Source organism: Megalobrama amblycephala, linkage group LG22, assembly GCF_018812025.1.
Source record: "Megalobrama amblycephala isolate DHTTF-2021 linkage group LG22, ASM1881202v1, whole genome shotgun sequence".
Taxonomy (NCBI): domain Eukaryota; kingdom Metazoa; phylum Chordata; class Actinopteri; order Cypriniformes; family Xenocyprididae; genus Megalobrama; species Megalobrama amblycephala.
Window position 1 is genome coordinate 24,170,792 of NC_063065.1, and position 14,757 is coordinate 24,185,548.

Consider the following 14,757-nt stretch of genomic DNA (forward strand, 5'->3'; position numbering starts at 1 on the left):
ACCAAAAATGGATGGAAACAATCTGAGAGTAAGAAGAAGAAGAGTATGTGTAAGAGGTGGTAGACGAGGAGGAAGAGGACGAGGAAGAGCAAGGTTGTGGAGTGTTGTCAAAAAGGGTTTGATTGTTTGCCTGGCAAGAGACGGAATTGCCTATGATGTGGACAAAGACCCCAGACTGAACCCAACACGAAGATGTGATGCTGAGGCAGAATGAATCTCTTACTGACTTTGATTTTATAGTTGCACAAAGGCTACGTTCAGACTGTCAGTCCAAATCCAATTTTTGTGCCTATCCGATTGAAATCCAATCATATTTAGCAAGTTCTAAGTGGCCAAAAATCACATGAAATTTTTCTAAATCCATTTTTGAGCTACATTCATATGTGGTTTGAAATCCTATTCAAATCGCATTTCTCGAAATCTGTTTCAGTCTGACCTCCCTGATCGGATTTCACGTGGTTTATGTGACTTTCTCACACCACGTAAAACATAAACGTCAGACGTTGTTATACGAAACATTCTGAAAGTCACAGCAGAAACAAGGTTGTGTTGTTGCAATGTGCCAGAGGAGCAGAATAACATTGTAACGGAGACATGTTTTGAAACCGGCAGAGATGACACCGTGGAATAAAGCCGCACATACCCGCCTCATACGTTTCACCAAACATCTGTTTTACAAACCCCTCCATCCTGCGGCTGTTGTTTTTGGCGTGCACCTACTTATGCAAAATCATTGCCATAGAAACCAATGCAGATATTCTGGAAAACAAAAGAACGGCATGGACACACAAATCCGATCTGAACAGTTGCAATACACAATGTGGACGTCAATAATTTTAGATCAGATTCCAATCGGATACACACATAATCGGCTTTGGACTGACAGTCTGAACATAGCCAAAGTGTACTGTAACATGTTTTTCATTTAGAGTTTTGTTTGACCTTTTGGGCTTTTGCATTTGAACTACTGTATGTTTACAGTCTAGTAAGTGCTGAATATACAGACATTCAATTCTATACAATACTCAATACTCAATACAATACTATACAGTGCCCTCCACAATCATTGGCACCCTTAGTAATTATGAGCAAAGGCGGCTGTGAAAATAAATCTGCATTGTTTATCCTTTTGATCTTTCTTTCAAAAAATTCACAAACTTTTAACTATTCATTGAAGGAAAAGAAGTGAAAGTGGGGGGAAATCACATTATGAAATAAATATTTTGCTCCAAAACACGTTAGCCACAATTATTGGCACACTTTTATTCAAATCTTTTTGCAACCTCATTTTGCCAAGATAACAGCTCTGAGTCTTCACCTATAATGCCTGATGAGTTTGGAGGACACCTGACAAGAGATCAGAGACCTTCATGCAGAATCTCTCCAGATCCTTCAGATTCCCAGCTCCATGTTGGTGGTTCTTCTCTTCAGTTCACTCCACTCGTTTTCTTTAGGGTTCAGGTCAGGGGACTGAGATGGCTGTGGCAGAAGCATAATTTTGTGCTCAGTGACACATTTTTGTGTTGGTTTTGATGTTTGTTTTGGATCATTGTCCTTATGGAAGATCCAACCACGGCCCATTATTGGATTTCTTGCAGAAGCGGTCAGGTTTTGATTTTTTATCTGTTGGTGTTTGCTAGAATCCATGATACCATGTATCTGAACAAGATGTCCAGGACTTCCAGCAGAAAAATAGGCCCACAACATTAAAGATCCAGCAGTATATTTAACCGTAGGCATGGGGTACTTTTTATCCATGTGTGCACCAAATCCATCTGGTGGGTTTGCTGCCAAAAAGCTCTTTTTTTAGTTTCATCTGACCATAGAAAACGGTCCTGTTTGAAGTTCCAGTCGCTGTTTCTGGATGAGAGCTGAGGATTTTTCTTGAAACCCTTCCCGAACATCTTGTGGGGATGTAGGTACTGTTTGATCATTTTTTTTAGGCTTTCTGAGACTCAAGACTCAACTAATCTCTGCAATTCTCCAGCTGTGATCCTTGGAGAGTCTTTGGCCACTCAAACTTTCCTCCTCACTTCACATTAGGACAATTTAGACACACCGTCCTCTTCCAGGCAGATTTGTAACATCTTTAGTTGATTGGAATTTCTTAATTATTGCCCTGATAATGGAAATGGAAATTTTCAATGCTTTAGCTATTCTATTTTGTGAAGCTCAACAATCTTTTGCTGCACATCAGAACTATATTCTTTGGTTTTTCTCATTGTGATGAATGATTAAGGGAATTTGGCCTTTGTGTTTACACATATTTGTACTCCTGTGGAAGAGGAAGTCATGGCTGGACAATTTCATGCTCCTAGTCACCCTGGTGTGCTAAAAAATGTAAATATGAATGGGAATATACTTCAGAGATATTTTACTCATAAGAATTTCTAGGGGTGCCAGTAATTGTGGCCAACATGTATTGGAGAAAAAAAAAATTCATAATGTGAGTTTCCCCCCACTTTCAATTGTTTTACTTCGATGAAAGGTTAGATTTTTGTGAATTTTTTGAATGAAAGATCAAAAGGATAAACAATGCAGATTTATTTTCACAGCCACCTTTGCTCATATTTACAAAGGGTGCCAATAATTGTGAAGGGCACTGTACTTTCAGTACATACAGTATACAATATTTTCACCTTAGTTGCGATTAATATACTTTTTTACTTAATTGAAAATTGTTTAATGTATACAAAATGATAATGATTTTTTTCTGTAACTAGATGCTCTGGATGCTGTGTTCTCCTTTTATATGTAGTGTCTAATGAATGATCTGTAGTGTTTATATATTGACTGGCTGTGTGTATGATCTGAAAGCTATGTTTGATTTTTACTGGTGAATTTGATTTTACTGGTACTGGTGAAATGGTTTTGAGCCGATTGCTTGATTTTGCTAGAAGAGTCAGGGGTTTTGTGAATGTAGTATGAAGATTTGTTTTTGTGTTTAACGTTGAGAGAAAATGGGTGAAGGTGTCAAGAAATGTGTCTTAGCTATTGTGAAAAACTGTAATGGTACAAAGACCTCTTATATGTCAAAAGATCAAGGCAAATTTGATCTCTCATGTCATGACAAGTTTCTTCATTTTTCCAAGGCGGTTGGTTTTGTGATATTTGTGAGCCAACTAATCATGTTTTTACAGTCAACAGCATTTAATTGATTAATTACTTAATTTCTTCAGACATGTTCTGTATCTCTATTTTTAATGACAACACATTAATAATATTTTATTATTCACAATCCTGAGTTCTATTCAGTATGACTGATGTCTGTTTAATTTGTTTTCTTCATGAAGCCCAACAGCAGCACAGATACTCTGCAGTCCATCACATCAGGAGACTGGGACGTCACGCAGGTTCTGGCATATGATGAGGAAAGCCAGTTAATGTGAGTGAATCCATCAACACCACAAACTGAACATCAATGATTCATTAGTCATTAAGAATGGAATTCTTTAAGTATCCTGGACTACCGTGTATATATTATGGGATATATAGTAATCGTTAAGTACCATTCTATAAAATATATATAAGTATCTACCCTTGTGAAAAAGACATGCACTTAATTGTTTCAAATGTACAAATGAAAATAAAGGCCACTTAAGTGTACTTAAAAAGAGAACACTTTCATGACTATGTTTCTTAAACACACTTGAGTGCATTTTAAAAAGTGCACTTTGTAACAATATCAAATTAAAGTTTTACAGTACATTTTAATCATTATGTTTTAATAATCTTTTACTGTGCTTTTAAGAAGTACACTTACATGCGTTGACTAACGTAGTAAACCACATGTAAAGTACTTGATTATAATTTTAACTGTAGTGTGTTATTCAATATTACATTTAAAGTTAAAGGGGAACTATTATGCCCCTTTTTACAAGATGTAAAATAAGTCTCTGGTGTTCCCAGAGTGTGGAGTTTCAAGAACTCATGCTTCAGCATACCGGCAACAACAAAACAGGACAATCTCACACACCAAAAAATGTCAGAAAGGGCATTCATATGCAATTTTTAACTAGGAAACTCTTGTTTATGATAATTCCGATAGCAGGTTGAGGGCAGTATCAGTTCTGGATATGAAGTTTGAGCATGAAGCGTTGGTATTGACCCATCTTTCAGAATCAACCTTTGTGAAGATCCAGCGTTGAACAGACCCTCATTTGTGAAGCAGTCCGGCAAGACTTTACCTACTTTCTTCAGGACATATCCATCAAAAATGAAATTTAACCACAATGTCCTCAGTGACTCAGATGCCGGGAGTCTATGGAGACTCTTGAATCGGTACATCCCAAAACAGATCGTCACTGGTTGTGGGTGTGTCTTCTCCCTACAATGATGTCATCGTAGGGAAGAATCTGAATCAGCGCCTTTGAAGAGACTGCTTCTAATTTATGAGAATTATATAAAAAAGGAGTGAGCGGATTTTTTACCATTATAGGCTGGTTGTTTACACACACTGCGGGCACACATCTGTGTTCAAACACCTTTATAAAGGTGAATTTTGCATAATAGGTCCCCTTTAATATATTTTAAATTGTACATATATTTTAAACGTTACAAATGTGTAATTACAAATATATTTAAATACATGACATACAAGTTTCTATGGAGCCCCAAAAGGGACATGGTGGTGGAAAAAATATGAAATGTGAGGAAAAAATATATTCCAAAACTTTTGCATTCCCCCAGGAAACTTTTCGTTTACATTTACATTACATTCATTCATTTCGCAGACGCTTTTATCCAAAGTGGCTTACAAATGAGGAATACAACAAGCGATTCATCATAAAGTGACAATAAATACTAGAAGTGCAGCTTATATAAAGTTTCAGACATTGTTTAGAATAGTACAAGTTTGCTTGCAAAATACTCAAAAGTTTTGCAAATGAATGCAAATTTTAATGCAAAAACTATTGCAAATGCAAAAGCATTGACATATAGTTTTTCCTCCCATCTAATTTTTTTCCATCACTTTAAGGGCTCCGTAAGTTTCAGTAGAAATTATATTTTTAAAAATTATACTTTTTTTAGTTTACTACAAATGCTTGTCAGTAAATTTGGCAGTACACTTTAAGCATAATTCAAAGACAATAGAATTATGCAAAAAAACATTAAATCCTACTTAAGTGAGTCCAAAAGCACTATAAAGTTCAGCTAATTGTATTTAACATTTTTTTTACAATAACCTGCAATTATCATTTTACAATATTATTTTAAATTATATTATTTCCATTTTAAGTACTGTTTTTAATAGTATGCAAAAGTGTACTTTTTCACAAGCATATGACTTCTTTGTATAGATAGTGTTATATGGACTAAGTTGTGATATTGTATTTTTTTGTTTGAACAGATATTTCCTCAGTACTGAGGATGACCCTAAAAGAAGACATCTCTACAGGTACATACGGCACATATATATATATATATATATTCAATCCTTTGCCGTGTGACGTTTTGTTTATACTGTCTCAGGCTAGTTCTCGCTGACAGTCTTAATGTGTCTATGGTTGTTCCAGCGCAGACACAGTGGGCACCTTCAACCGCCGCTGTCTGTCCTGTGATTTTATTGGCAACTGCGGGTATGTCAGTGGCATCTTCAGTCCCAGCATGGACTACTTCCTGCTCGACTGTAAAGGTAGACATCTCTTCCTTTTTCTTTTGTTCTCTCTTTCTCTCACTTTTTTAATATAAGAGTATGTTACTGCTTAGGATTTATTTGCCTCGCCATTTTTTTTAAGTGCAGCTCGGATGACATATATGAACATGCACCATGCATGCCGTGTATAGTAGTTATTAATATAGTAAATAATAGGGTTTGAGTTTTTTATTAAAACTTTGAAATTCTTGGGTTTGGATGGTTACGATAAAAAGCACTGAACTGAGTCTCTGCCTTCACCATAACCCAGACACATTTTCAGTTCAACATTTATGAGTTGGCATTGCGGTGAATGTCGATTTACCTTGATGAACCTTTACTGCTATTTCTTCTGACAAGCTTTATGAGTTCGGTGTTACAGAAGTGGAAATAAAGAACAGGATGGAGACGGTGAGAGTGGACTCATTGTCAGAAAGCACCGTGTTATTGTTCAACTGTGAAGTTTCCATTGTGCAAAGTGCATTGATTATTTGGAAAGCTTGTATCTACAGCAGCTGATTTGTTCTGAAGGCAGTCTGGAAGGCTTGAATGCTGCCGTGGCCGTGACAGGACTCCTTGAGGAATGACGTGTTTATGTATAGTGCTGTTGTGGCACTCATGAAAAAAAAAAAGCTTCATCGTAGATGCTCATTAACAAAAGCTTTTATGCACTGTTTTCATTTTAGGGACAGCAGTCTTTCAAATAAACTTTAGAGCACTTGTAAAATGAACGGATAAAGTACTGTTGAGCGTGTGCTAACATGTACCGCTGAAACGTAAGGTCTGACTTAATACATAACAATCATGTACCATTGACTACTGTTATTAGTTTTTTTGTGTTTTTGGTTTTTGGTTACACTTTATTTCGATGGTCCACTGTAGACTAACTATAAGTAACTTTGCAACTACAAGTCAACTTGCTCTCAAAGGCCTGGTTTCACAGACAGACAAACTCATTAAATTATGAGAAAAAAGTCGTTAAATTACGAGAACAAATTCGTTGAATTACGAATTTGCTCTCATAATTTAACAACTTTTTTCTCGTAATTTAATGACTTTATTCTCAACATTTTATCTCGACTTTTTTTCTCGAAATGTAACGACTTTTTTTCTCATAATTTAATGAATTTGTTCTCATAATCTAACAACTTTTTTCTCATAATTTAATGACTTTATTCTCAACATTTTATCTCGACTTTTTTCTCGAAATTTAACAACATTTTTCTCATAATTTAACGAATTTGTTCTCGTAATTTAACGACTTTATTCTCATAATTTAATGAGTTTATTCTCAAAATTTTATCTCGACTTTTTTCTTGAAATTTAACAACATTTTTCTCATAATTTAACGAATTTGTTCTCGTAATTTAACGACTTAATCATAATTTAATGACTTTATTCTCAACATTTTATCTCGACTTTTTTCTCGAAATTGTAACAACATTTTTCTCATAATTTAACAAATTTGTTCTCGTAATTTAACAACTTTTTTCTTATTATTTAATGACTTTATTCTCAACATTTTATCTCGACTTTTTTCTTGAAATTTAACAACATTTTTCTCATAATTTAACAAATTTGTTCTCGTAATTTAACAACTTTTTTCTTATTATTTAATGACTTTATTCTCAACATTTTATCTCGACTTTTTTCTTGAAATTTAACAACATTTTTCTCATAATTTAACAAATTTGTTCTCGTAATTTAACAACTTTTTTCTTATTATTTAATGACTTTATTCTCAACATTTTATCTCGACTTTTTTCTTGAAATTTAACAACATTTTTCTCATAATTTAACGAATTTGTTCTCGTAATTTAACGACTTTATTCTCATAATTTAATGAGTTTATTCTCAAAATTTTATCTCGACTTTTTTCTTGAAATTTAACAACATTTTTCTCATAATTTAACGAATTTGTTCTCGTAATTTAACGACTTAATCATAATTTAATGACTTTATTCTCAACATTTTATCTCGACTTTTTTCTCGAAATTTAACAACGTTTTTTCTCGTAATTTAACAACTTTTTTTTATTATTTAATGACTTTATTCTCAACATTTTATCTCAACTTTTTTCTTGAAATTTAACAACATTTTTCTCATAATTTAACAAATTTGTTCTCGTAATTTAACAACTTTTTTTCTTATTATTTAATGACTTTATTCTCAACATTTTATCTCGACTTTTTTCTTGAAATTTAACAACATTTTTCTCATAATTTAACGAATTTGTTCTCGTAATTTAACGACTTTATTCTCATAATTTAATGAGTTTATTCTCAAAATTTTATCTCGACTTTTTTCTTGAAATTTAACAACATTTTTCTCATAATTTAATGAATTTGTTCTCGTAATTTAACGACTTAATCATAATTTAATGACTTTATTCTCAACATTTTATCTCGACTTTTTTCTTGAAATTTAACAACATTTTTCTCATAATTTAACGAATTTGTTCTCGTAATTTAACGACTTTTTTCTCATAATTTAATGACTTTATTCTCAACATTTTATCTCGACTTTTTTCTCGAAATTTAACAAGTTTTTTTCTCGTAATTTAACGAGTTTGTTCTCGTAATTTAACGACTTTTTTCTCATAATTTAATGACTTTATTCTCAACATTTTATCTCGACCTTTTTCTCGAAATTTAACAAGTTTTTTTCTCATAATTTAATGACTTTATTCTCAACATTTTATCTCGACCTTTTTCTCGAAATTTAACAAGTTTTTTTCTCGTAATTTAACGAGTTTATTCTCAACATTTTATTTCGACTTTTTTCTCGAAATTTAACGAGTTTTTTCTCGTAATTTAACGACTTTATTCTCATAATTTAATGAGTTTATTCTCAACATTTTATCTTGACTTTTTTCTTGAAATTTAACAAGTTTTTTCTCGTAATTTAACAAGTTTATTCTCAACATTTTATTTCGACTTTTTTCTCGAAATTTAACAAGTTTTTTTCTCAAAATTTAACAACTTTAATCTCGAGATGGTTTTATTTTTTTATTATTGCTTGACCCTAATCCTCTTCTGTATAAATCAGAAACCATGATTTTCGATAAATAAAACCAATATAAATATGCATATTAAATAAATGACAATAATTAACTAAATCATGAACACATATCTAGACTAAACACACACAGACATACAATTCACGCATACATAGGAAATGACAGCGTGGAAATGAATTTGAACCGTAGCATAACAGGGGAATGAAGCTATGAAAAGAGTCATTTAACGAGCTGGAAAAACCATCATTTTCTCACCGTAAAGCACCTTTGTTACCAAAGGGGTTCAAACTTAATACTAAATAGCCGTTTAGTGTTCAAATGTACGATACTTTCAAATTGCCTTAGCTGTTGAGGAGCGTCCGGATCTGCAGGCTCAGGAGAAATTCTTGATGGTTTCGGTCCGATGGTGCTGAAGTTGTAATCAATATCTTCTGCATTGAATGAAGAAAATGTCGACAAACTAGTGCTGTTATTTTGACCCTGTTGTGGTCGAGCAAGTTGCGCATGGCTTGAAGTGAATGAGGCCTGCCCGCCTGGCTGTACCAGCTCGGGTGGCCGTGGTCTCACGTGAACAGCAAGCGGCAGACTGAGCAAGAACAAAGAAGAGATCTGGGTGGGGGGCTTTTTAACCTCTATAGAAGTCACACCTTTGAGTTTTGACTTGAACAATGAGAAAGGTGCAATTTCTAAGTGGGAGAGTTCCTTTGTTTGTAAGTGGATTCATTTGCATGAGGGGAGTAAGCTTGTAGTTTTGTGTCCATTTATATTTTGATAAAGATACAATGCATTCTATGAGATGGTGATGTCCACCAAAGTGTAAGTAATTAAACAAGAAGTAATTTGATATGAAACACCACCTGGGCTACATTATCTAGAAGTTCTGTCTTCGGGCATGCATAACACTATACAATATACAAAAGATCAGTATACACACTCGGTAATAATACACAAAATGTACTGGGGAAATGCATGTTACTTCATTTAAGCAAATTCGTCAATGAATTAGTGGAAAGGACACCATTTGTATGGGCTGCATGTCTGGTTCTTGTATTGAGAACAATCAATGTGCCAAGTGTCTTTGAAGTGTGTGATTGAATTAGAAGGGTGATAGCGCTCACTGGGGGAGCCAGACATTACGGGGCCTACATGGGTGAAGGGTTGGAAGAGTAACTTTTACAAATTTGTGTTTAATCGATTCAGATGCTACATTGTGTTTGTGTGTTGTCAGGGCCTGAAGTTCCATATGTGGCAGTTTACAGCACCTACGACAGACAGAGTGAGTATCCAGCAGCCTTCCTCCTGTCTCTGTGTGTGTGTTTGAGTTCTGGATGTGTCATGCTCCTGTCATTTGCCCGCCTATCACTGAGCCACGTGCACACATACTCAAACACAGTCCACACTGCAGAGATTTGTTTGCGTCATCACCACAATTTTTTTTTTTTTTAAATGGAACCTATTATGCCCTGGTTTTCATGCTTGAATGTTCAAAAAAAAAATATATATTATTTTTCACATATTTTACATTATTGCAGCACCTCTCCTCCCAGGCTGTGTTTAAGTCCATTTTGTTGTGACCACCTGTGTGACATCATTAACTAACATGGTTGATACAGTTTCAGGAAACAGTCTTGACTAGATGACTTCTCCAAAGATGCATCATAACATAGTAATTACACAGCGAGTTATGCCATTGTACATGAAACACATACCTGATTGAGTTCCGTTTCTACAAAGCTCCTTCTCTAAAAGCCCAGAGCGCTCTGATTGGCCAGTTGACGTAGTGCGTTGTGATTGACCAAGCACCTCAATCGTGGGTCGGAAATGTAACGACGCTAACCGTAATTGCGAGTTTCAGCTTTCAAGCAGTGTTAATTTTGACAGCAAATTTTGATTTAGTTTTAGTCACAGTCTTTTGACTAAAATGCCATTTAGTTTTAGTCATATTTTAGTCATCGGAAATTGTTTTAGTTTTATTCTACTATCATAAGATCATTATTCTACATATCATAAGATTTTAGTCGACTAAATCTACAGTAGATTTAGTTGACTAAAATCTAAAGGGTTCAGTTAAATTGTAATGCATCAACTAAGCATTTCTCAATAACTCACAGATCCAGTACAGTGATATACATCTGATATTCTCCCAGCTACATTCACTTAAGATATAACCAACTGTTACTTTACTCTGACATTTTAACATAATTGTGTGTGTTTTTGACCGTTCAAGTGCAAAAAGACACAAAAGAGAGCTCAGTTCAGTACTTGTCATGGACTAGGGTAGCCTAGTTTTTTAATTTTTTGATTTGATTCTGCTTTTATTATAATTTTAGTTACAAATTTTAGTATTTTTTTGTGTCTTTTAGTTCTGGCTTTTAGATGTCTATATAGTTTTTTTTTCTGTTTTAGTTATTTTAGTACATCAAATTAAGCTAAGCTCAGAAACTAGATGAAATACCATTTATTATCTGGTTTCAAGTAATTTTTTTATTTTTTTATGGTTTTAGGTTTAGTTAGTTAACTATGATAACCCTGATACTTATAAAATCTATATTGAATAATGTGTCAAATAATGTTCTTAGTGTTTCCTTCCTGTCAAGTCAAGTCACCTTTATTTATATAGCGCTTTTTACAATGCAGTTTGTGTCAAAGCAGCTTTACAGTGATAACTGGTACATTATTTATCAAAGCACTGTTGAATATAAAATGTCAAGTCAAATGTCAAGTGTCCCCAACTAAGCAAGCCAAAGGCGACAGCGGCAAGGAACCCAAACTCCAACAGGTGACATCAGGTGGCAAACAAGTGGCAAATAGGTGTTAAGAAGGAGAAAAAACCCTTTGGAGAAATCAGACTTAGTCGGGGGGCCAGAAAATTCACAAAAATTATTCGTCAACGAAATTAACACTGATTTCAAGGCTTCTAAGGCAATTGTAAACACAAACAGTTAATAATATCATTATTTTACCAAATCAGCTTGATTCAGATTCTGAAAATGCAGATAATCAAGCAGATCAAATGGATTCAGAACCAACATTGGAATGCCACAACATGGCGACAACCATAGGCGCCGATCCCGTGGAACCCATGGAAATGGTCGAGCACCCACGGAAAAATACGAGATATTCTCCATTGATTTTAACCAATAAAAAAATCGATTGGAGCTTTCAGACACGATCTTCACCCTTGTATTTTAATAGGAAACGTCTAGAGCGCATCCAAGTGATGCGCGAGCACAAGTGGCTCTGCTCTCGATCAGATACAAGCGCGCACTCAAACTCAAACTCTCCTTGCATCAGATATCAGCGAGAGCATGACTCGCAACAACGCTCGTGAAAACAATGTGCTTTTGGGTCGAAATTGTCATCTTGCTGCACAGATATAATGCAAATAAAACATCCAGTTGACATTGATTTGAGTTAAATAAGAAGCGAACTAGCGCTGAAACAAGTTGTTTTTGAAATCATGCCGAGGAATGTTATGGCTCGTGTGGCAGCACGTCAATCTATCGCTTGACTCTTCTTTCCAGGGAAATCACTAACAAAATGCACACAAATATGTCCCTGCTCATGATATACAAACATTAATGAACTACTTTGAACTTTATGAGGAAAAAAACTATATGAGGGCAGATTCGAACCACTGATAATGAGAGCACGGCTGGACCTCTGACTCTATTAACAAAACTTTTACCACGAGACCATTAGGGAGAACGAAAACTGAGCGTGGATTTATCTATAATTTATGTGGGGCACTGGGCACCCACCGGCAGAAACATAAATCAGCGCCTATGGCGACAACACTACAATTTTCTTCAGCCTCACCTTCTGTCTTTGTGTCTTCAGGCGGGCATCATGCTAACATTCCACATTGTCATGTAAAGAAGTTTGTGGAAGTAATATCTGGACTTCGATCAAGGCATTTTAGGCAGTGGGAAACTATTGATGGATCTGAGCAGACAGCTCTCAATGTTTGGATGGTGCCTGGGGGGCTCAGTGTTTACACTTTTGGGGAAGATGAATCCATAATAGTAGTCAATGAACAATAAACTGGGTTAAGAGTATCTCACATACTTCAACTTTAACCACTCAAAAGAAGAGTAAGAAGTTCGGGAAGATGCTCTCATTACCAACCTCTGCACAGCCAGACTCACACACACACACTCATCTCATTGCATTATATACCCACAGCATGTCAATTGATGAGCAGAGCTCCTCCCAGGCTTACCATAGGCCACAATGTGATTGAGTCTCCTTACACGCGCCTGCGCTGGCACACTGAGAGCACTCACAGATTATTGGATTATTGCCAGACACGCCATGCCTTCCATAAACTGTGACCTCTCTGTGTAAGAGGCTGGTAATTGTGTTATGTATATAATATCCTGTAAGCCCACCGATATCACAATGAGCGTGTGATTCAGTGTGACGGTCCATCACAGAAGTCATTTCACAGAGCTCACATCTGTGTCTGTGTGTGTGGAATGTTTATGAACGCTGTTTGTTTGCAAGTTAATCTAAAGTTCTTGCCCTGTCATTTTGAATTTTTTCTCATCCATCCCCTTCTCTGCTGTGTTCTTTCAGTAAATGCTAAATGTGACACCAAGGTCAAATTCAGAGGATTTACACAGAACTCATATGGATCCTTCTCCATGTCGACATACAAATCATTGGCTGTTTTTCAAATGTGCAGCTATGCCAAAAGCATTGGTGCAATGGGAGCAAGTGTGCTTTGTTGGGCTTGTGTCTGAGCAGACGCTGATAAGCCTGTCTTAAAATGAAACCCTCAACCCGCAATGTGCTCTTAATTGTTAAGTGCACTTCCAAGACTCTATCGCTGCTGCTCAGAATGGAAGGTATCTGTGTTTACAGCAGCACACATGATATCTGCTCAATTTAGTCCTTCTCTATCAGGAAAGCCAGCTGCTCACGGCCTCTCGCAACCTCCTGAACATCTACAACTGTTAATCCTGCGACTGTTTCTCGTTTATGTCCCAGAGCAATTAGCTGCTCATTTCTGCGTGTTAAAGGAGGTTTTATGCTTGCGTATACTTAGTTTGAGATAAACAATGAATTTTGCTTTGATTGGTTTAAAAGCTCTTAAAAGAATAGTTCTATATAAAATTACATTTACTCAATAATGCAATTATTATATAATGCATTCGACACAAGTATACGTTTCTATGAGGTTTTTCTGTAAGTAGATGTTTAGCAGAATGTTCACACTGCTCTTTCTTATTAAGACATATATTAACCTGGGATATCCCAAAAAAGAACAACATGCCATAAAAGTGTCCATATGACTTTAGTTGAGTATATTATAGTCATATTTAATTTTCAAGTTCAAGTTAAGCTAAATTGAAAACAATCATAGATTCATTTTTAAGAATTTTTACTTGTCTCTCCTTTTCTTAAAAATCAATGTTACAGTGAGCCACTTACAATGGAAGTAAATGAGGCCAATTTCTGGAGAATTTAATAGCATGAATGTGAAGATTATGTTCTGTTGAAACTTATTATTTGTCATTTTTACAGTAATTTTAAGATTTTAGGTATTAGGTTGTCTTGGCAACAAAGTTGTAATTGGCTATAATTTTGCACAGAAAAAGTTTTACACTAAAATCATGTTAACACTTGCATTGAATACAGCCTGTTGCAATTCTTTTGTAACAGTGAGTATTTTAATGTTTACAAATTGGCCCCATTTATTTCCATTGCAAGTGCCTTAATGCAAGCAACATTTGTTCTTTTTTAAAGAAAAGAAGAGAAGTCCAAATTTATTTGTGATAATCAACATAATACTGTAAATTTTGTCAGTTGAACTTAGCATGTATTGAGCCTGAAATATTCCTTAAAGGTGCTAAAGAGGATCTTTTTCGTCGACTGAGAAACCAAAGACTGTTAGTGAGTTTTTGAAATGAGTGCATGCGTAAGAACAACCGCCCTCCTTCACAGCTCATTTCGATGGAACGCCTCCCAAAACTTGTGCACGAGTATTGGAACACAAGTGTTTACCACCGGCATTCGCTGTGTTGTGTTAGTGGATTCATTATGTCGGACTCACCGCAGGTAACTCATAATCTGCAGTTGTTACTCCTGTCTCCTGACA

At 35.2% G+C, this 14,757-nt stretch overlaps 1 protein-coding gene across 1 annotated transcript in view; it reads left to right on the forward strand.

Moving 5' to 3' along the window:
* The window catches only part of dpp6a (dipeptidyl-peptidase 6a), a 380,416-nt gene that overhangs the window by 338,005 nt on the left and 27,654 nt on the right, over positions 1–14,757 (forward strand). Inside the window, 4 exon segments of the mRNA XM_048173881.1 lie at positions 3,294–3,385; positions 5,351–5,398; positions 5,517–5,635; positions 9,883–9,930. Coding sequence (XP_048029838.1) covers positions 3,294–3,385; positions 5,351–5,398; positions 5,517–5,635; positions 9,883–9,930 — 307 coding nt within the window.